Raw genomic sequence first — 23,001 nt, 5'->3', positions numbered from 1 at the left:
CTCTGGTGGAATCACCATGCCTGACCCAAAGCTGTACTATAGAGCAATAGTGATTAAAACTGCATGGTACTGGTATAGCGTCAGATAAGTAGACCAATGGAATAGAATTGAAGACCCAGAAATGAACCCACATACCTATGGTCACTTGATATTTGACAAGGGAGCTAAAACCATCCAGTGGAAAAAAGACAGCATTTTCAACAAATGGTGCTGGCACAACTGGCGGTTATCATGTAGAAGAATGCAAATTTATCCATTCCTATCTCCTTGTACTAAGGTCAAATCTAAGTGGATCAAGGAACTCCACATAAAACCAGAGACAGTGAAACTTATAGAGGAGAAAATGGGGAAAAGCCTCGAAGATATGAGCACAGGGGAAAAATTCCTGAATAGAACAGCAATGGCTTGTGCTGTATGATCGAGTATTGACAAATGGGACCTCATAAAATTGCAAAGCTTCTGTAAGGCAAAAGACACTGTCAATATGATTAAAAGGCCACCAACAGATTGGGAAAGGATCTTTACCTATCCTAAATCAAATAGGGGAATAATATCCAATATACATAAAGAACTCTAGAAGGTGGACTCCAGAAAAATCAGATAATCCCGTTAAATATAGGGCTCAGAGCTAAACAAAGAATTCTCACCTGAGGAATACCGAACTGCTGAGAAGCACCTAAAATAATGTTCAGCATCCTTAATCATCAGGGAAATGCAAATCAAAGCAACCCTGAGATTCCACCTCACACCTGTCAGAATGGCTAAGATCAAAAATTCAGGTGACAGCAGATGCTGGCGAGGATGTGGAGAAAGAGGAACACTCCTCCATTGTTGGTGGGATTGGAAGCTTGTACAACCACTCTGGAAATCAGTCTGGTGGTTCCTCAGAAAATTGAACAAAGGATCCTGAGGATCCTGCAATACCTCTCCTGGGCATATATCCAGAAGATGTTCCAACAGGTAAGAAGGACACATGCTCCATTATGTTCATAGCAGCCTTATTTATGATAGCCGGAAGCTGAAAAGAACCCAGATGTCCCTCAACAGAGGAATGGATACAGAAAATGTGGTACATTTACACAATGGAGTACTACTCAGCTATTAAAAAGAATGAATTTATGAAATTCCTAGGCAAATGGATGGGCCTGGAGGACATCATCCTGAGTGAGGTAACCCAATCACAAAAGAACTTACATGATATGTACTCACTGATAAGTGGATATTAGCCCAGAAACTTAGAATACCCAAGATACAAGATACAATTTTCAAAGCACATTAAACTCAAGAAAAACGAAGACCAAAGTGTGGCCACTTTGCCCCTTCTTAGAATTGGGAACAAAACGCCCATGGAAGGAGTTACAGAGACAAAGTTTGGAGCTGAGATGAAAGGATGGACCATCTAGAGACTGCCATACTCAGGGATCCATCCCATAATCAGCCTCCAAACCCTGACACCATTGCATACACTTGCAAGATTTTGCTGAAAGGACCCAGATAGAGCTGTCTCTTGTGAGACTATGCCTGGGCCTAGCAAACACAGAAGTTGATGCTCACAGTCAGCTATTGTATGGATCACAGGGCCCCTAATGGAGGAGCTAGAGAAAGTACCCAAGGAGCTAAAGGGGTCTGCAACCCTATAGGTGGAACAACAATATAAACTAACCAGTACCTCCCAGAGCTCGTGTCTCTAGCTGCATACGTATCACAAGATGGCCTAGTTGGCTATCATTGGAAACAGAGGCCACCTTGGTCTTGCAAAGTTTATATGCCCCAGTACAGGGGAACATCAGTGCCAAAAAGTGGGAGTGTGTGGTAGGGGAGTGGGGTGAGTGTATGGTGGACTTTTGGGATAGCATTGGAAATGTAAATAAAGAAAATACCTAATAAAAAAGAAGTCATTAGATATGCACTCACTGATAATTGGATATTAGCCCAATAACATAGAATACCCAAGATACAATTTGCAAAACACAAGAAAATCAAAAAGAGGGAAGACCAATAGGTGGATACTTCCTTCCTCCTTAGAATGGTGAACAAAATACCCATGAAAGCAGTTACAGAGACAAAGTTTGGAGCTGAGATGAAAGGATGGACTATAGAGACTACCTGACCCGGGGATCCATCCCATAATCATCCACCAAACCCAGACACTATTGCATATGCAAGCAAGATTTTGATGAAGGGACCCTGGTATAGCTGTCTCCTATGAGGCTATGCCAGTGCCTGGCAAATACAGAAGTGGATACTCACAGTCATCTATAAGATGGATCACGGGGCCCCCAGTGGAGAAGATAGAGAAAGCACCCAAGGAGCTCAAGGGGTCTGCAGTCCTATAAGCAGAACAATAATATATACTAACCAGTACCCCCAGAGCTCTTGTCTCTAGCTGCATATATAGCAAAAGATGGCCTAGTGGGCCATCATTGGGAAGAGAGGCCCCTTGGTCTTGCATACTTTATATGCCCCACTACAGGGGAATGCCAGGGCCAAGAAGCGGGAGTGGGTGGGTAGGGGAGCAGGACAGGGGGAGGGTATAGGGAACTTTAGGGATAGCATTTTAATTTTGAAATGTATATAGAGAAACTATCTAATAATAATAATAATAATAAAAAGAAAATATCTGCTTGACAGCAGATGCTGGCGAGGATGTGGATAAAGAAGGACACTCCTCCATTTTTGGTGGGATTGCAAGCTGGTACAACCACTCTAGAAATCAGTTTGGTGGTTCCTCAGAAAATTGGACATAGTACTACCTGAGGACTCAGCTATACCACTCCTGGGCATATACCCAGAAGATGCTCCAACATGTAATAAGGACACATGCTCCACTATGTTCATAGCATCCTTATTTATAATAGCCAAAATCTGGAAAGAACCCAGATGTCCCTCAACAGAGGAATGGATACAGAAAATGTGATTCATTTATACAATGGATTACTACTCAGCAATTAAAACAATGGCTTCATGAAATTCTTAGGCAAATAGATGGATCTGGAGATTATAATACTGAGTGAGGTAACCCGATCACAAAAGAACACACATGATATGCACTCACTGATAAGTGAATATTAACCCAGAAACTTAGACTACCTAAGATACAATTTGAAAAGCACATGAAACTCAAGAAGGAAGACCAAACGGTGGATACTTTGTTCCTTCCTAGAATGGGGAACAAAATACCCATGGAAGAAGTTACAAAGATAAAGTTCAGAGCTGAGAAGGAAGAAAGGACCATCCAGAGACTACCCCTCCTGGGGATCCATCACATACACAACCATCAAACCCAGACACTATTGCATATGCCAGCAAGATTTTGCTGACAGGACCCTGATATAGCTATCTCTTGGGAGGCTATGCCAATGCCTGGCAAATACAGAAGTGGATGTTCACAGTCATCTATTGGATGAAACACAGGGCCCCTAATGGAGCAGCTAGAGAAAGTAACCAAGGAGCTGAAGGGGTCTGCAACCCTATAGGAGGAACAACAATATGAACTAACCAGTACCCCCCAGAGCTGTGTCTCTAGTTGCATATGTAGCAGAGGATGGCCTAGTAGGCCATCAAGGGAGAAGGCCCTTGGTATTGCGAAGATTATATGCCTGGGGTCACAGGATGCTGATTCATGAGATAATCTAAAGAAAACCTGGGGTAATGACTGAAGTGATATATAAAATTAAAAACTAGGCTTTTGATGTGCAAGAGATGTGCAAGAGTTATCCAAAGAAGTTTTAGAATAGGAAGAGAGAACTGCTTTGAGAACTCTCTCAATCAGAGCAATCTGGAAAGCTGTCTTGAGCAGATGATAGGCTGCCAGCTTACAACCCATTATTTGTTTAGCCACTCTCAAACACCCCTTCTCTCAGAAATCCTCTCCAACCTAAGGCTTGTTCTTGGAAGATGAGATGGAACTCTTTGAAAGGATTAGAAGAATTAGGTGATATATCCTTGCTGGAGGAAGTGTGGCCATGTTTGAAGAAGTATTTCACCAGGGGGTGGACTTTGAGGTTTCAAAAGCCCATACCAAGTGCTCTCTCTCTCTCTCTCTCTCTCTCTCTCTCTCTCTCTCTCTCAATCTCTCTCTCTCTCTCTCTCTCTCTCTCTCTCTCTCTCTGTGTGTGTGTGTGTGTATGTGTGTCTCTTTCTGTCTCTGTCTCTCTCTGTGTGTGTGTGTGTGTGTGTGTGTGTGTGTGTGTGTGTGTGTGTGTCTGCTGCCTGTGGATCAGGATGTAAAGGTCTCAGATACTTCTCCAGCACCATACATCCACAAACGCTACTATGTTCCCTGCCATCACTAAGGACACAGATTAAGACCTGTACTCAGGCCCTCATGATTGTATAGCAAACACTTTAGACACAGACATACTTTCCCAGCTCCCATTTTTCATTGTATATATATTTGCTGAACCTAAATGCTAACTCTGAGAAAATAAAGTTCTCTAATCTGCTTTACACAAATGATATGATCTATGCTATGAAAACTCAAACTTAGTAGTGAATCAAGCTAAAACATTAACTCTTTTGTATTCAGAAGGTCTAATGCCTCTGCAACTTCATTATATCTTCAACTAAGCCATTTTTAAAAATTCATTTTTTCACCTGATTCAAGAACTAAGCAAGAAAAAACATTTCCACTACATTTAACCAAAATATTAATGATCATTTTACTAATCTTTACAAGTATAGATATCTTGCCCTTGACTTATTGCATATGTGAACAAATAATTGATTTAATTTTAATAATTCAAATGTTATTTAAATCTCTTCATTTTCATACCTGGAGACTATTACAAGTTGATTACATTTAACCCACTTTGTCATTTGGAACACATCCCTGCTGATTAAAAGGTTCCACAGGAAAAATATTGCAACTAAGTACATAAGGTACATCCAGTTCTCCAGGCTTCGCAATCTTTGATGCCAAAAACATATGAATGAGCATGGTGACTCCTTTCCCTCTTCCTTCCTCTAAGACTTAGTTGACATTTATTAGATTTCAACTGTCTCTAAGACTCTTTAGAGAATCTAAAATATACTACATAATTCTGCTGTCACTTACCTGTGAAAAGAAAGAAAGCTAGCACTAGGATAAATGCATACCCAAAGTACATAAAAGTACTTCCAATGCTAGTGACTTGAAGTTTGGTAAAAAAGTAATGAATTACATATATAAAAATATAAGCAGATGTAAAACTGCTGGTCAAAAAGGCTCTCCACCACCAACCACGATCCTGTAAAAACAGAAAAACAGACTATTTAGGTGGTACCTTAACTATAAATGGACTAGCGATTATTATGATAACACAATATGGACTCTATAACATCATTAATTAAAAATAATAAAATGTGGTAGCTGGAGAAATGGCTCAGTGATGAAAAGCACAACTGCACTCCCAGAGGTCCCAGGTTTAAGCCGCAGCATGCACATGGTAGCTTATAACTCTAATCTGACTCCAGTTCCAGAGAATGTAATGCCCTTTTCACACCTCTGCAGACACTGTACACACATGGTGCACAAGACAAACATGCAGTCCAAATACTCATACAAACAAACAGTACAATAAAATGTTCTAAAAATAAAAATAAAAGTTGACATTTCATAAGCAATTTACTTAAACACATACTTACATCCTGTTTGAGATGTCTTAGCTTCCCTAAACTTTTTCCAGAGATGTGGTGTGTGCCCTTTTAAGCATGGAGTTATAATTCATGAATACTATTTTAAGACTGCCTCAGCCCTGGAAGGCATTCAGCTCAGCTTCCTCTACTGATGTGAGTTATGCTGAGGCCAGTTTGGAGTTTCTACAGTAACCACCATCTACTGCAAAAACTAAGTCTTTATGAGCAAAGCTGACAGCAGCACTGATCTGATGTAATAAACAAAATATTTGGGAGGAAATATGATAGGTACTTGTGCCTATTAACGAAAACTATAGCAGTGGCTTTTACACTAAGGCCTGTAATCTGGCCAGACAGAATGTTGACGGAGGTTACTACACCAGATATGACTTTACTCCTGTCTAGAGTGTCTCAAATCCAACAAAAAGTAATTGGTTACCATAGAAACAGACTTGCCACTATTGTGTCCCACCTGGCTGTTTGGTATTGTAACATGAAGTATCCAAGCTGAATAAAACTGTTAATGACAACAACAAACACTTTAGCCACTGACTTACTTTCCCAGCTCCCATTTTTCATTGTATATATTTGCTGAACCTAAATGCTAACTCAGAAAATAAAATTGTCCAATTTGCCTTATACAAATGATGTGATCTGAGCTATAAAAACTCAAATGTAGTAGTTTCTGCTTCAGCAGTCTCTCTTTCAGGACTCCATGAACCAGATAACAGAGAAGGAGGTACCAGGTCAGTACCAATTTGATTTATCTATGTCTGATGACCAAATGATACGGTGTTTTCCGTAAGAGGATCCCACTATCTAGTATTAGTTGGCAACCAACTGTAGTAGTGAGATTCTGTACTGTTTAGCCCTGGATGGAACAACTATCTAACTAGCTCTGAATCTCAGGCTACATGAGGAATAGGGAGTAGAAAAAAACAACCATCAGAGGAAGGAGGAGAGTATTGTAGAGTACTTTTTACAGTGCATGGCATGGTCATTGCACTCTTGAACTCACAGAAACTATGATTATCAGCACCAGACATGGACAACACTAGAACTATTAGCATTCTATCCGAGAAGGGAAGGAATCACAAGGCCCCACCTTTGCCAAGCATATAAATGCACCAAATATATAAAAAGATTACTAGGAAAGGGAAAGGTATTTTCCTCAGTGGTATAGCCACTGGTGACTTACCCATGTTCCTATAAATAACCCCTCACCCATGCTCCTGTAAGATATCCTATCTAAACTCTGTATGTTACCAAAAAGGGAAAGATGTAACAATGAAAGGGACTAGTTGGGGAGAGGGAGGATTTCAGGAGCGGTGGTGGGGTATATAAAAGGATTATGGCATAAATATAACTAAATACACTATATAGATGTGGGAAAAGCTCATGAGTGGGCAGTTGTATTGGTGAGACTTTTTGGGTGTAGCTTGTGATCTTACTAGGAGACAAAATCCTACAGCAAACTCTGATCCTCTGCCTCTTACAGTCTTTCCATCCCCTTCCATATTTGTTCCTTGAACTTAGGTATAGGAGTGTTTTGAAGATGTAACTATTAGGACTGGGTTCCACAATTCTGCATTTTGATTGGTGTGGTTTGTTGTAGTGGTCTCTATCTATTGCAAAGAAAAGTTTCATAGGCATGTCAAAGTGGATAGGGAAGGGAGCCCATGATACCTCAATCCTATACAAAGGCAACTAAGGTATACTAAGAATGGGGCAAACAGTCTTCCCTAGGGAAGAATTCACTAATTTGTTATTTCATACCAAATGGTTAGCCCTGAAAACATACATAACAGGTAACATAACAGAGTAAGCAGGTTGTATTTAGGAAAAAAATATATATATTTATAATACACACACACACACATATATACAAAAACAATAAAAAAGAAACCACACATTTGAAAGAGAACAAGGAGGGGTGTATGGGAAGTTATTCAGGTAGGAAAGAGGAAAATAAATATAATTATAATGTAAAAAATTAAAGATGTAAGAAAACATCACAGTGAAACCCATTATTAGAAAAAAATGCTGTCTGCTGATGGCTTAGGTCAGATTCAAGAAAAAGTACTAGAAATATATACAGGAAAGGACTGCCTGGTCTGGCCTCAGTGAGAGAAGATGCACCTAACCCTATAGAGTCTTGAGACTCCAGGGAACAGGGAGGTCTGTTGGGGTTGGGAGGTATGTGGAGACATCCTCTTGGAGACTGCGGTGGGTTTGGGGGGAGGAGAAATGGGATGAGGAATTCAAAGGGCAGACCAGGAGGGAAGATAACAACTGGAGTGTAAAACAAGATGAAAGAATAGTAATAAAATATTTAGAACTACAGAAAAAGAAATATAAGATGGAGCTGATAGCTAATGGAATATTTTTTCATTGGCTAAATTCAGGATCCATGAGGGACATGACTGAGGTTAATATGCAGCCTGGTCTTGCCATGTCATATGAACTGTCTTTTCCCCTTGCTCACAATGATGTGTATTTTTCCTCTATAATAAACTCTAGCCTCATGTATACTGATATTTGGTGCCATGAGTTCTTTTGGTTAACTACTAATGTTTACTATGTCCCAAATGTTTTCTAAGAAGGAAAATATACCCACAATATGCTTGTTTCTTTAGACTCCTTAATAATTGTTACACATTCTCTTTATGATAAAAATGTACCAGATAAAACCTTTCATTGTCACCTGTAGACAAACTCCAATAAAATGATAATTTTTGAGATTTAACCTAACCTTAACCTTAACCCTAATACTAACTCTGAAACAATGTAGGGCTAGAGAGATGGCCTATCAGTTAAAGGAGTGTACATACACACACACATACTTAATAAACAAAAGTAAAATAAATCATTTTTAAAGATTTAAAACTCAACAACAATATACTACTGTACTGTAGTACCAGCCATTCAAGTGGCATCAGGGTCTAAAAACATGAGGATGACATAAAGAGAAGTATTATATAAGTGAAGAGGGGAAAGGGACCTGCAAAGCAACAAACTCGATCCCACAAAACACAATCCTGACTGAAGCTGCAAAGAAACCTTTAATTATTTTTTAAAAACCACTATAGTAGGTCTTTTACATATCTGAACTCAAATCAGTCACCCACCGCCATATTTTTATACTCAAATCAGCACTCCCACTGTCATATTTTTTTCAATGTTAACTGAATAACAGGCAGAAATTATCGTAACCACTCAAAGAGAAATCACTTTCTTTTTCAATCTTGCATCAAAGTGGCACTCAGTAGCTAGATCAAAGTCAAAATATATCATTAGGAAAACATAATATAAAACTTATTCCAAGTAGTAAAAACCATCAAGTTAATATGTATTTTAATACCCTTCTGAGCACACACTCTAATTCCAATAATGTAAGTTTAGAATTCTTAAGTAATATTAATATTTATGTCTTTACCTCAGCGCACAGCCGAAAATAGCATAGCAGAACTGTAACTTCTGAACAGGAAATCATAAAAATTAAGAAGAGTAAGAGAAGGAAGGCAAACAGGTAGTACATATGAGGAGACCTAAAAGCAAGCACAAATTTAAATTTTTCAATATTGTATAGTGAAAGATTAGTCCAAATCTAGCCAAATCTAGCCAAAAGACTATCAAACAATTCTAATATTACACACACACACACACACACACACACACACACACACACACACACAGACACACACACACACACACACACACACACACACACATACTTTCTCTTTCTGAGATAGGGTCTCTCTATACAACTCTGGATGTCCTGAAACTAGAACTCACTATGAAGACCAGGCTGTCCTCAAACAGAGATCTGCTGTCTCTGCCTCCCAAGTGCTGGGATTAAAGGCCTGTGCCACCACAGCTGGTCAGCCTTTAAACTCTCTACTCCAAACCTCCAACCAACCATATAGTACTGAAAGCAATGTTTTACTAATGTAGTTTCAGATTTGAGCACCATCTTCTCTAGATACAAGTATAGACATTATCCATGTTTCTTTATTTATTTATATAACTAAGTTTCACTTGGGAGTCATCACTATTTCCACACACATTAAAAATATACTTTCTTTTAGAAATGAAACATTGTAAATGCCAATAATATCAATAGATAAATCAGATATCAGAAAATTACAGAATCAAGTATGTCTTTGCCTTTGAAGCTCTAAAGACATGTGACCTCTCCAACTATATCTTCATAGTGTGGCACACATAATTCTATCAATTAATTCTTCAAACATGTATCTCTTAAAAATATGTATGTGGGTTGTATTTAGGTCAAACTAAAAGAACTAAGCGACTGCCTTTATTATTGTAAAGCTGAACTGGTTATTTTGGGAAGAATAATGAATTTTTAAAAATCTTCTGAAGCCAAGCACCACTGTACAAGTCTGTAATCTCAGCTACTCAGAAAGCTAAAACAGGAAGATCACAAATTCAAGCCCAGGATATGTAACTTAGGGAGACTGTCTCTAAAGTAAACGACAAAGAGCACTAGGGCTCCAAGTCCATGTAGCACCTGCTTTGAACACAGAAGGCACTAGTTCCTGTCCCCAGCACAATTATATCAATTATGATTAACTTTTAAAGCTATTTGAGAATAATTACAAAACCATAAATTACTACTCCATTTTAAGTGTACATTAAAATATATGTTTGGGTGATAATTATCAGGGTTAGGGGAAAATGTGCTATAAGTAATAAACACGTTTAATTAATACACACTCCTTTTTCAGTGCAGAAAATACTGATTCTCATTTTGACACATTTTTTGACAGATTTGTTTTTCTGAAACTAAACTTAGGGCCTTAAAAATATTAAGAAGGCACTCTTTACAGAACCATATAACTAATCTGACAGTCTCATACTTTATTGCTTCCCTTTCAAACCAATTTGTCACAACACTAGTTAAAAAATAAGTTCTTTTATTTTTTAATATTTTATTAGGTATTTTCTTCATTTATATTTTCAGTGCTATCCCAAAAGTCCCCCATACCCTCCCCCCCCCACTCCCCTACCCACCCACTCCCACTTCTTGGCCCTGGCTTTCCCCTATACTGAGGCATATAAAGTTTGCATGACCAATGAGCCTCTCTTTCCACTGATGGCTGCCTAGGCCATCTTCTGATACATATGCAGCTAGAGACACGAGCTCCGGGGTACTGGTTAGTTCATATTGTTGTTCTACCTATAGGGTTGAAGACCCCTTTAGCACCTGGGTACTTTCTCTAGCTCCTTCATTGGGGGCCCTGTGATCCATACAATAGCTGACTGTGAGCATCCACTTCTGTGTTTGCTAGGCCCTGGCATATCCTCACAAGAGACAGCTATATCAGGGTCCTTTCAGCAAAATCTTGCTAGTGTATGCAATGGTGTCTGCATTTGGAAGCTGATTATGGGATGGTTCCCTGGATATGGTAATCTCTAGATGGTCCATCCTTTTGTCTCAGCTCCAAACTTTGTCTCTGTAACTCCTTCCATGGGTGCTTTGTTCCCAATTCTAAAAAGGGGCAAAGTGTTCACACCATCTCACACCAGTCATAATGGCTAAGATCAAAAATTCAGGTGACAGCAGATGCTGGCGAGGATGTGGAGAAAGAGGAACACTCCTCCATTGTTGGTGGGATTGGAAGCTTGTACAACCACTCTGGAAATCAGTCTGGCGGTTCCTCAGAAAATTGAACAAAGTACTACCTGAGGATCCTGCAATACCTCTCCTGGGCATATATCCAGAAGATGTTCCAACCGGTAAGAAGGACACATGCTCCACTATGCTCATAGCAGCCTTATTGTAATAGCCAGAAGCTGGAAAGAACCCAGATGCTCCTCAACAGAGGAATAGATACAAAAAATGTGGTACATTTACACAATGGAATACTACTCAGCTATTAAAAAGAATGAATTTATGAAATTCCTAGGCAAATGGTTGGACACTGGAGGGCATTATCTTGAGTGAGGTAACCCAATCACAAAAGAACTCAAATGATATGTACTCACTGATAAGTGGATATTAGCCCAGAAACTTAGAATACCCAAGATATAAGTTTCAATTTGCAAAACACATGAAACTCAAGAAGAACAAAGACCAAAGTGTGGACACTTTGCCCCTTCTTACAATTGGGAACAAAACACCCTTGGAAGGAGTTACAGAGACAAAGTTTGGAGCTGAGACAAAAGATGGGACCATCTAGAGACTGCCATATCCGGGGATCCATCCCATAATCAGCTTCCAAACACTGACACCATTGCATACCCTAGCAAGATTTTATTGAAAGGACTCAGATGTAGCTATCTCTTGTGAGACTATGCCGGGGCCTAGCAAACACAGAAGTGGATGCTCACCGTCAGCTATTGTATGGATCACAGGGCCCCCAATGGAGGAGCTAGAGAAAGTACCCAAGGAGCTAAAGGGATCTGCAACCCTATAGGTGGAACAACATTATGAACTAACCAGGACCCCGGAGCTCTTGACTCTAGCTGCATATGTATCAAAAGATGGCCTAGACTGGAAAGAGAGGCCCATTGGACTTGCAAACTTTATATGCCCCAGTAAAGCAGAACGCCAGAGCCAAAAAGTGGGAATGAGTGGGTAGGGGAGTCTGGGGGGGGGAGGGTATGGGTGACCTTTGGGATAGCATTGGAAATGTAAATGAGGAAAATATCTAATAAAAATATAAAAATAAATAAGTTCTGTATGGGCATGACCAAAGATGATTTTTGAGGCCTTAAAAGATTTGTTTGACACAGAAGTGGATGCTCACAGTCAGCTAATGGATGGATCACAGGGCTCCCAATGGAGGAGCTAGAGAAAGTACCCAAGGAGCTAAAGGGATCTTCAACCCTATAGGTGGAACAACATTATGAACTAACCAGTACCCCTGAGCTCTTGACTCTAGCTGCATATGTATCAAAAGATGGCCTAGTCGGCCATCACTGGAAAGAGAGGCCCATTGGACACGCAGACTTTGTGTGCCCCGGTACAGGGGAACGCCAGGGCCAAAGGGGGGGAGTGGGTGGGTAGGGGAGTGGGGGTGGGTGGGTAAGGGGGACTTTTGGTATAGCATTGGAAATGTAAATGAGCTAAATCCCTAATAAAAAAAAAAAAAAAAAAAAAAAGATTTGTTTGAGCCAGGCCTCGTAGCAAACACCTACAGACACCAGGACAGATTTGTTTGAAAGAGTATGATATAAAGGTATTATAAAAAACAATACAGCAACTGCATTTTAATTCCTTTTTAAAGCTAAACTTTTAAAATAGATTGTGTGTGTGCACGCGCACATGTGTGCACATGTCCATGTGCATGCATGCATTCAGACCAAAAGAGACTTATATCCACTGAGCTAGACTTACAGGAAACTGACAGGCTTTTGAACATTAGAACTTACTCTTCATTTTATTTTGGTACACACTATCCATCTTCGTTGATTTTATTTTTGCACATTACATACAAGTACTGAAGTATTATTCCATTACCCTATAAATATGCACTATTGTTAGGTATTAAACTAAACTTGAGTTTATTGAGATGCAATACTCACCAAATACGGTTTAGAATATAAGAAAGTTGCAGAAAAATACAGCCAAAGGGTAAAAGACTACCAAGTATAATGGTAATAGTTGATTTTGGAAAGAAAGTCCTTTGGGGACTCCCATGCTCATGTTTTGGTGCATAAACTGGAAACTCAAACTGTTTAAAAATAAAAATAAGAGTGAATGAAACAAATCAGTTCACAGTCATAATTGCAATACAGTCCAAAATCTTGAATTTGAACAGAACATGCATGTCTTGGGAGTTAAAACTAGATTACCTCATGCAATAAAATTATAATGTAAACAGAAGTGTAGTACCTTATTTACATATATAATTTTTAAGATTTTAGTAGTTACATAAAAGCATAAAAAGTAACAGACAATACAATTGGGGGGTGTGTTTATACACAGGCACATGCCACCAAAGCCCATTTTTGCCAGGGATTGATCCCAGGACTTCCTCATGGTAGCCAAGTACTCTATCAACTGATCTACATCTGCAATGCTGAGAATTTGCCTTTCTGAATACATTTCAAAGGACTTATTTGACAAGATTTACTTGTGACTATATAAATATTAAATAGGCATGTTTAAAACTTATCTCCAATTTACCTAAGAATTTATCTTTTAGATAAATTTATCAATGAATTTGTCAACAGTGGTCAATATTTTCATTCTCCTGCTTCCTATAGAACTCCATCTCCCTTTGCATCATTTTTTAAACTTCCCATCTACAATCTCAAACTAGTTTTGTACCATCTTCTTGTAGAGTGGCCTGAGTTAGTCTTTTTTAGGCATCCTGTTCCCCTTTTCCCCCTCTATGTAGAGTGAAGCTAACTTTAGATCAGTACCTGAACATCCCACTTAGGACTGTTTCTTTGCTCTCCTCTCCCACTATACAAACATTTATTTTCTAAGGTACTTGATGTCAGCTTTCCTGTACTATGCCCTTTTAGTTTTGTCTATCAGAGATAAAAAGAAATGTAAATAATCTATAATGTGGTAAATATATTAAACAGTATCTTTTAACATGATACTGTTTTTTACTTAGTTACTTTTATACCATCAATTCAAAAAATTATTATAATGTTTTCAGTGATATTTTTGTATTTATATTGAAAATGCACATTAAGGTATTTCAGGCATCACTCAAAAGTCAAAAGCAGTATTCTGAAAGTTTACCTTTTCCCTTTTCCCAAAGTACACTCCTAAAAACGTCAGTGGTGTTGAAACTCCAAAGTACAGTGCAAAGAGGCTTGCCAGTGTACAAAAGGAGATAGCAGCTGGTGAGCCATCCATCCATAGAATCAGATTCATAATAAAGATATCAGCAAAGACAATTCTGAAGAGGAGGATAGAGAGCATCATTATACAACATACTTCCTGGAAAATGTCCTAAACACTTAATGCAAATGTCACAATCTTCTTCTTGTGGGATTATTTAATTATAAGAAATATTACATCATAATACAAAAAGGTCCCTGAGCTGAGGCTTAAACATGCTATAATGTAACAGTAATTTGTTATAGAAAATGATTTGTAAATCTTCTCATCTTGGCATCTTCAAAATCTAGCAGAAATTAAATAAGGTATAGAGTAATATACTTATAGACAATATAATGAACCCAATGAATAAACAATGTATACAGAAAGCATAATTTTAGACTGAAATAGGCTATCTGATATACTCAAAGCCAACAGATTAACTGCTAACTCTACTAGCTACATCACCAGGCAATACTCATTGTGTCCCTACTTGTTCCAGATAAATTAGTATACTGATAAAATTCAGTGTCAATGTAGGAATGGGTATGATTGTTTTAGAATACTTAAAATACCAGGTTGAAAAATAAAGATAGAAACTAACTTATGGAAGTCGGAGAATGTTAAGGAAAATAGACTTTATCCATCAAAATCAAGGATGAATTCAAGAGGTATTCACCCTGTTTGGAGCCCCTGCTACTTTCAAGAGTTCTTTCTCACCTTTCTTTAATCTATGTTTGCCCTGCTCAAAAATAAAACATTAACTGAAGAGATTTAAAAATCCAATTTGTTAAAATTAAGTGTGATTTCTTAGGAACATTAGCATATAGCATAGTGTGGGGGTGGGGATAGGGATGGGGGATGTTGGGGTCAACGTATGGGAAAAGGTGGCAAAAGAAAGAAGACAAAAATAGTCTATATAATGTGGTAGTTAAAACATAAAGGAATTGCCATGAAAGATATAAAGATCTATCTAACAAAAGTCTGACTAAAGATAGAATGTTGAAATCATGCATTGAATCTGCTTATTTTCAAAACCCTGAAAACATTACATTATAGTAAAGGAATTATGAAAGCTCATAACTGCAAAAGTTTGGATAATATAGAAAGGAAAATTCTGGAATACATTTTAGCTCTAGAAAATAGCAACTAAGTCAATATATCTGAGAAACCTGCCTTCCAGCCTCACAGCAGGGGAAGCTTCAAGGCAAATGAATTCATACTGAGAGCTCCAAAAGGGCCAGATAATGTCCAGAGGCCAAGTCCTTCTTTAAGTGTGCATAGGAAGAGACTCTGAAAGTTAGCTTAAGATTCTAAGAAACCTACAAATTCTCTTCCCCACTAACCACAGGCCAATAATGTCCTTTTCCCAGCTCAGCAGAAGACTGAGAAGGAAGGAGTCTTCAAACTTAGGAGACTGATTATAAAATTCTAGCACATGCATCCTTGGAGCAATTAGCAGAGATATTACAACCATAAAACAAGAAGCAGAAATCTTGAGGACTTTTGAGGTAATAAAAGAGCTCTTGGGAGTTAAAAATATGACAGGAGAAATTAAAACCTCAATAAAATGGTTGAGAGAAAAATCTGATAAAATGTCTTAAAAAGCAGCAAAACAGAACAGCAGAACAGGTGACACGAGGCAGAAACAAGGACAAGAAATCGAATGAGTAACACAGACACCAGAAAAGCAAAGAATTATGGGAGAAATGAGAGTTCTTTATTAATATCTTTTCAAAATACTAAGAACTTTCATAACAATTGGACAACTCTGAAGAGGCAGAGCTATGGACTAGTGAGACAGTTCAGTGGGCAAAGGCACTTGCCATGAAACTTTCATGATTTGTATCCAATCTCTGAAGCCCACATAATAGGAGAGTAACAATCCTCAAAGTTGCCATGTAACCTCTACTCATGTACTGTGGCACATGTCACAAACACTCCACCACAACATACACACATCACTCACACAACAATTACTATTTTTTTTTAAGAGACAGAGTTGGGATTTTAATGTCTGATTTGCTTTGTAGGAACAAGCTTCCCCCACTGAACTCCCTTATTAAAATTCTTCCATATGAGGTACAAGGACAGATATTGATGTCAAAGACAGCATTAACATGTCAGAACCATATGTCTGTTTCAGTCAGTCAGGTAATCAGTGCACCTAGCTGCAAATCTGAATAGTGTCTTTTGAAAGGAAACCATAAACATTTCTGCTTCTAGTGATCACCTTGACCAAGTTCATAACAGATTTTTGTTTGTGTGTTTGTTCGAGACAGGGTTTCTCTTTGTAGCCTTGGCTATCCTGGAACTGCCTTTTAGACCAGGCTGGCCTCGAATTCATAGAGGTCCACCTACTACTGCCTCCTAAGTGCTAGGATTAAAGTCGTGCTCAGTCACAGCAGGCTCCTAACATACTCTTTCTATGGACTCTGTTTGCAATAAATGTCAACCTTTGAAAACATCTCTATAATAAGGTATTTGTCCCAGAACTCTCCCCAAAATCACATCTACCATGAGAGAAACGGGAAGTAGCCACTCATGAGACATACCAGGTTCAACACTGATTCTACTTTTCAAGAATGAGTCTTCCATTGTCAGTTCCTACAAGGCACATTACAAAACTAGAGTTCTAACGGTGCTTTCATATTCACTGTTGTCTTTCAATGTCTTAGGCAGGGGATGGATACTTTCTCTTCTTCAATTATAAGTCATCTAGTCACTTCTAATTTCCCCTCTTTGTGCTTTCATTTTACTATTTATACTTCACTGTCCCCCTTTGTATTTTTGATCATTTCTAACAATGCCCTTTTCAGTAGGTATACCTAGTCTACTCTTTAAATATTCTTCTGTAACTAAAACTTCAAATTCTTTCAAACAAAAATAAAATCTCTTCCTCGTGTCTTTAAAACATTTTGTACCTGATAAGGAAGCTTGGTTTTTGATGATTTAACCACATTCCTCATGATACTTTTAATACCTCTCTGCTCGAATGAATTTGTTTAGCCATAATATTCCTTTGCCAAATTTCCTACTTTTGAGATTAATTTCAGCTTCTCACTTGACAAGTCATAATCTTCCTTCTTAGACATAAACTCAATTAACCCATCCCAACAATTTTCCTTTGGAAGGATGCTCTAGAATGTTAATGTGAAAGTTTAACAAATTGATAACTGTTCTGCAACATCATGCTTTTCATTCCTAAAATTTCTTCATATATCAACCTTATTATTTCTAGACTTTGTAATCACAGGAGAAGCAGAACAACTAGAGTTGAACTTGTGTCACTTGAGTCCATCTTCTACATGAACCATTTATTTACATATTCACCTAGCATCCACTGAGTATACACTAGTTAGGCTCTGATGTTCAAAGAGAGAAACCAAAAAATTTTGCTTCAAAAAAAAAAAGATACTGGTGATAGAGTCAGACAAAGACAAATAAATTACAATGCAACATTGGAAATACTGGAGCAGAAAAATGAAGAGAGCACAGGAAGAAACTTGAAGGACAAAACATTCTATAGCTCATAAAACAGTTTCAAAATAAGTCCCTTCATGTAAGTCTCTAAACAACTCTGCAGCAAAGGCACTACAAGCAAGGAAATGGGCATTCAGAGAATCTATGAGACTTAACCAAAGTCACTCAACCAATACTGAATGATACATCCCAGCTTTCTTTCCGTTTACTGTCTCAATAGATAGCCATCAAATCACGTCGCCTGTTCCTTGTCTATTATCTTGTGCTTCCTTTTACAGTGCTAAGGTTTAACTCAGGAGCTTGTATATGCTAGTCAATCACTCTTTCACCACTGATTTATACTCATAGCCTAGTATTTATTACTTTAAGGGCTACATAGAGGAAAGGTTCTTAACTCAATAATTTTACAATCTTTAAGTTTTTTGGAAGGGCAAATATACATATATATAGATATATAGTCTTATTACATATAAATGTAAATCCACATCCATTTATGAGCTGAGAAATTCTTTCAACTTAGGATTTTTATTTTTATTTTATGTGTATTGATATATGCATGCCTGTGTGATGTTACCAGATCTCCTGGAGCTGGAGTTATAGGCAGTTGTGAGCTGCCATGTGGGTTCTAGAAATTGAACCCATGTCTTATGTAAGAGCAGCCAGTGCTCTTAACCACTGGACATCTCTCCAACCCCCTTATGAGATTTTTATTATTTGCATAAGATAGTCCATAAACTACATCTGGTTACTGAATTTTAATACTGTATCTTGTTTTCCAGTATTGCGTAGAAAACATAAATTCTTATGTTTATTTTTCAACTCATACAAAATTGACTCAAAACTCACTTAAGAAACTTTTAAGTCAATGGCTTTTCTGTACACAAAGGATAAACAAACTGGGGAAGAAATTAGGGAAACAACACCCTTCTCAATAGTCACAAATAATATAAAATACGTTGGCATGACTCTAACTAAGGAAGTGAAAGATCTGTAGGATAAGAACTTCAAGTCTCTAAAGAAAGAAATTAAAGAAGATCTCAGAAGATGGAAAAATCTCCCATGCTCATGGATTGGCAGGATCAACATTGTAAAAATGGCTATCTTGGCAAAAGCAATCTACAGATTCAATGCAATCCCCATCAAAATTCCAACTCAATTCTTCAACGAATTAGAGAGGGCAATCTGCAAATTCATCTGGAATAACAAAAAAACCTAGAATACCAAAAACTCTTCAAAGGATAAAAGAACCTCTGGTGGAATCACCATGCCTGACCTAAAGCTGTACTACAGAGCAATTGTGATAAAAACTGCATGGTACTGGTATAGCGACAGACAAGTAGAGCAATGGAATAGAATTGAAGACCCAGAAATGAACCCACACACCTATGGTCACTTGATCTTTGACAAGGGAGCTAAAACCATCCAAAAAAAAGACAGCATTTTCAACAAATGGTGCTGGCACAACTGGCAGTTATCATGTAGAAGAATGCGAATCGATCCATTCCTATCTCCTTGTACTAAGGTCAAATCTAAGTGGATTAAGGAACTCCACATAAAACCAGAGACAGTGAAACTTATAGAGGAGAGAGTAGGGAAAACCCTCAAAGATATGGGTACAGAGGGAAAATTCCTGAATAGAACAGCAATGGCTTGTGCTGTAAGATCGAGAATTGACAAATGGGACCTCATAAAATTGCAAAGTTTCTGTAAGGCAAAAGATACTGTCAATATGAAAAAAAGGCCACCAACAGATTGGGAAAGGATCTTTACCTATCCTAAATCAGATAGGGGACTAATATCTAATATATATAAAGAACTCCAGAAGGTGGACTCCAGAAAATCAGATAACCCCATTAAAAAATGGGGCTCAGAGCTAAACAAAGAATTCTCACCTGAGGAATACCGAACAGCTGAGAAGCACCTGAAAAAATGTTCAGCATCCTTAATCATCAGGGAAATGCAAATCAAAACAACCCTGAGATTCCACCTCACACCAGTCAGAATGGCTAAGATCAAAAATTCAGGTGACAGCAGATGCTGACAAGGATGTGGAGAAAGAGGAACACTCCTCCATTGTTGGTGGGATTGCAAGCTTGTACAACCACTCTGGAAATCAGTCTGACAGTTCCTCAGAAAATTGGACACAGTACTACCTGAGGATCCTGCAATACCTCTCCTGGGCATATATCCAGAAGATGTTCCAACTGGTAAGAAGGAAACATTCTCCACTATGTTCATAGCAGCCTTATTTATAATAGCCAGAAGCTGGAAAGAACCCAGATACCCCTCAACAGAGGAATGGATACAAAAAATGCGGTACATTTACACAATGGAGTACTACTCAGCTATTAAAAAGAATGAATTTATGAAATTCCTAGGCAAATGGATGGACCTGGAAGGCATCATCCTGAGTGAGGTAACCCAATCACAAAAGAACTCGCACAATATGTACTCACTGATAAGCGGATATTAGCCCAGAAATTTACAATACCCAAGATATAAGATACAATTTGCTAAACGCATGAAACTCAAGAAGAACGAAGACCAAAGTGTGGACACTTTGCCCCTTCTTACAATTGGGAACAAAACACCCATGGAAGGAGTTACAGAGACAAAGTTTGGAGCTGTGACGAAAGGATGGACCATCTAGAGACTGCCATACTCAGGGATCCATCCCATAATCAGCTTCCAAACGCTGACACCATTGCATACACTAGCAAGATTTTGCTGAAAGGACCCAGAAATATGCCGGGGCCTAGCAAACACAGAAGTGGATGCTCACAGTCAGCTATTGGATGGATCACAGGGCCCCCAATGGAGGAGCTAGAGAAAGTACCCAAGGAGCTGAAGGGATCTGCAATCTTATAGGTGGAACAACAATATGAACTAGCCAATACCCCCCCCCCCACTCCTGGAGCTCGTGTCTCTAGCTGCATATGAATCAGAAGATGGCCTAGTGGGCCATCCGTGGAAAGAGAGGTCCATTGGTCATGCAAACTTTATATGCCTCAGTACAGGGGAACGCCAGGGCCAAGAAGTGGGAGTGGGTGGGTAGGGGAGTGGGTGGGGGAGCATGTGGGAGACTTTTGGGATAGCACTGGAAATGTAAATGAAATAAATACCCAATAAAAACAGAAACTTTGAAGGGTACAGTAAAATACAGACGGAAACAATTGAACAACTCTGAAGAATGGGTCTTTAATAGCTCAGGAAATATTAAGGCGAACAAAACACCCATGGAAGGAGTTACAGAGACAAAGTTTGGCGCTGAGACGAAAGGATGGACCATCTAGAGACTGCCATAGGGGACACATTTCTCCCTTTAAGAAATACATGAGAACACAGGTAAACAGGTAAAAGCCCTTAAATGTTCCTCCATTGGGGGCCCTGTGATCCATCCAATAGCTGACTGTGAGCATCCACTTCTGTGTTTGCCAGTTAACAAGACTTATTAAAGGGGGTTAATAAAATTACAAGCATAACTGTTTAATATTATGTTAAATGTAATCTAATGTCATGACTTAAAAAGAGAATATGTCATTAATAAAGAAGGATAATAAAAGAAAAATAGTGCCAAAGCACTCCATACCCAAATACTGCCTGAAAAGAGCTGGTCTCTGAGGAGTGCTGGCACACCTGTGAGCACAGGTAAGACCACCACTTACTTCTGTTCAATTTTCTGGCCCAAGAGAGACAAGCCCAGAGTCATCAGGACACAGGAACAGAGGAGCAGCCTGGGACAGGATCCTTTCAGTTTCCTTCTGTGCCCAAAACTGATCCTGTGCCACAGCTCTCCTTACCCAAATTCATCTAAGAGAGAACTGGTCTCCCAGGAGTACTAATATACAGCCTTGGAGGAGGAACAAACCACTGTCAGAGATTGTAAGAGCAGCTAACACCAGAGATATTCAGATGGCAAGAGGCAAGGGGAAGAATATAAGCAGCAGAAACAAAAGATATTTGGCATCATCAGAACCCAGTTCTCCCACCACAGCAAGCCCAGCACACCAGAAAAGCAATACTATGAATTAAATCAAATTTCATGATGATGATAGAAGATTTTAAGAAGGACATAAATAACTCTCCCTTTAAGAAATACACAGGTAAACAGGTAAAAGCCCTTAAAGAGGAAACACAAAAATCCCTTAAAGAATCACAAGAAAACACAACCAAACAGATGAAGAAATTGAACAAAACCATCTAGGATAGAAAAATGGAAATGGAAACAATAAAGATAACATAAAGAAATACAACCCCAGAGATAGAAAACCTGGGAAAGAGATCAGGAGTCATAGATGCAAGCATCACCAACAGAATACAAGAGATAGAAGAGAGAATCGCAGGTGCAGAAGATTCCATAGAAAACATGGACAGTACAGGGGAACGCCAGGGCCAAAAAGTGGGAGTGGGTGGGTAGAGGAATGGGGGAGAGGGTATGGGGGACTTTTGGGATAGCACTGGAAATGTAAATGAGGAAAATACCTAATAAAAATATTTTTAAAAAAAGAAAACATGGACACAACAGTCAAAGAAAATGCAAAATACAAAAAGATCCTAACTCAAAACATCCAGGAAATCCAGGACACAATGAGAAGACCAAACCTAAGGATAATAAGAGTAGATGAGAATGAAGATTCCCAAGTCAAAGGGCGAGCAAATATCTTCAACAAAATTATAGAAAACTTCTCTAACCTAAAGAAAGAGATGCCTGAAGAACTTCAAATAGACTGGATCAGAAAAGAAATTCATTCTGTCACATAATAATCAAAACACCAAATGCACTAAACAAAGAAAGAATATTAAAAGCAGTAATGGAAAAAGGTCAGGTAACATATAAAGGCAGATCTATCAGAATTACTCCAGACTTCTCATCAGAGACTATGAAAGCCAGAAGATCCTGGGAAGATGTCATACAGACCCTAAGAGAACAAAAATGCCAGCCCAGGCTACTCTAGCCAGTGAAACTCTCAGTTATCATAGATAGAAAAACCAAAGTATTCCATGATAAAACCAAATTTACACAATATCTTCCCACAAATCCAGACCTACAAAGGATAATAGATGGGAAACACAAGGAGGGAAACTACATCCTAGAA

General features: G+C 38.5%; 1 protein-coding gene across 2 annotated transcripts in view; it reads right to left on the bottom strand.

Annotated features, from left to right (window-relative positions):
- Positions 1-23,001, bottom strand: part of Gm364 (predicted gene 364) — an 88,007-nt gene that overhangs the window by 11,192 nt on the left and 53,814 nt on the right. For both annotated transcript variants that reach the window (XM_006528008.2, NM_001128625.2), the window contains 4 exons: positions 14,342-14,501; positions 13,168-13,316; positions 9,053-9,164; positions 5,057-5,228 (listed from right to left, as the gene is read on the bottom strand). In XM_006528008.2, the coding sequence (XP_006528071.1) occupies positions 5,057-5,228; positions 9,053-9,164; positions 13,168-13,316; positions 14,342-14,501 (593 nt within the window). The remainder of the gene's footprint in view (positions 1-5,056; positions 5,229-9,052; positions 9,165-13,167; positions 13,317-14,341; positions 14,502-23,001) is intronic.

Source organism: Mus musculus, chromosome X, assembly GCF_000001635.26.
Source record: "Mus musculus strain C57BL/6J chromosome X, GRCm38.p6 C57BL/6J".
Lineage (NCBI taxonomy): Eukaryota > Metazoa > Chordata > Mammalia > Rodentia > Muridae > Mus > Mus musculus.
Note: the sequence above shows the minus strand (reverse complement) of the source record. Positions and strands in the feature narration are given on the sequence as shown.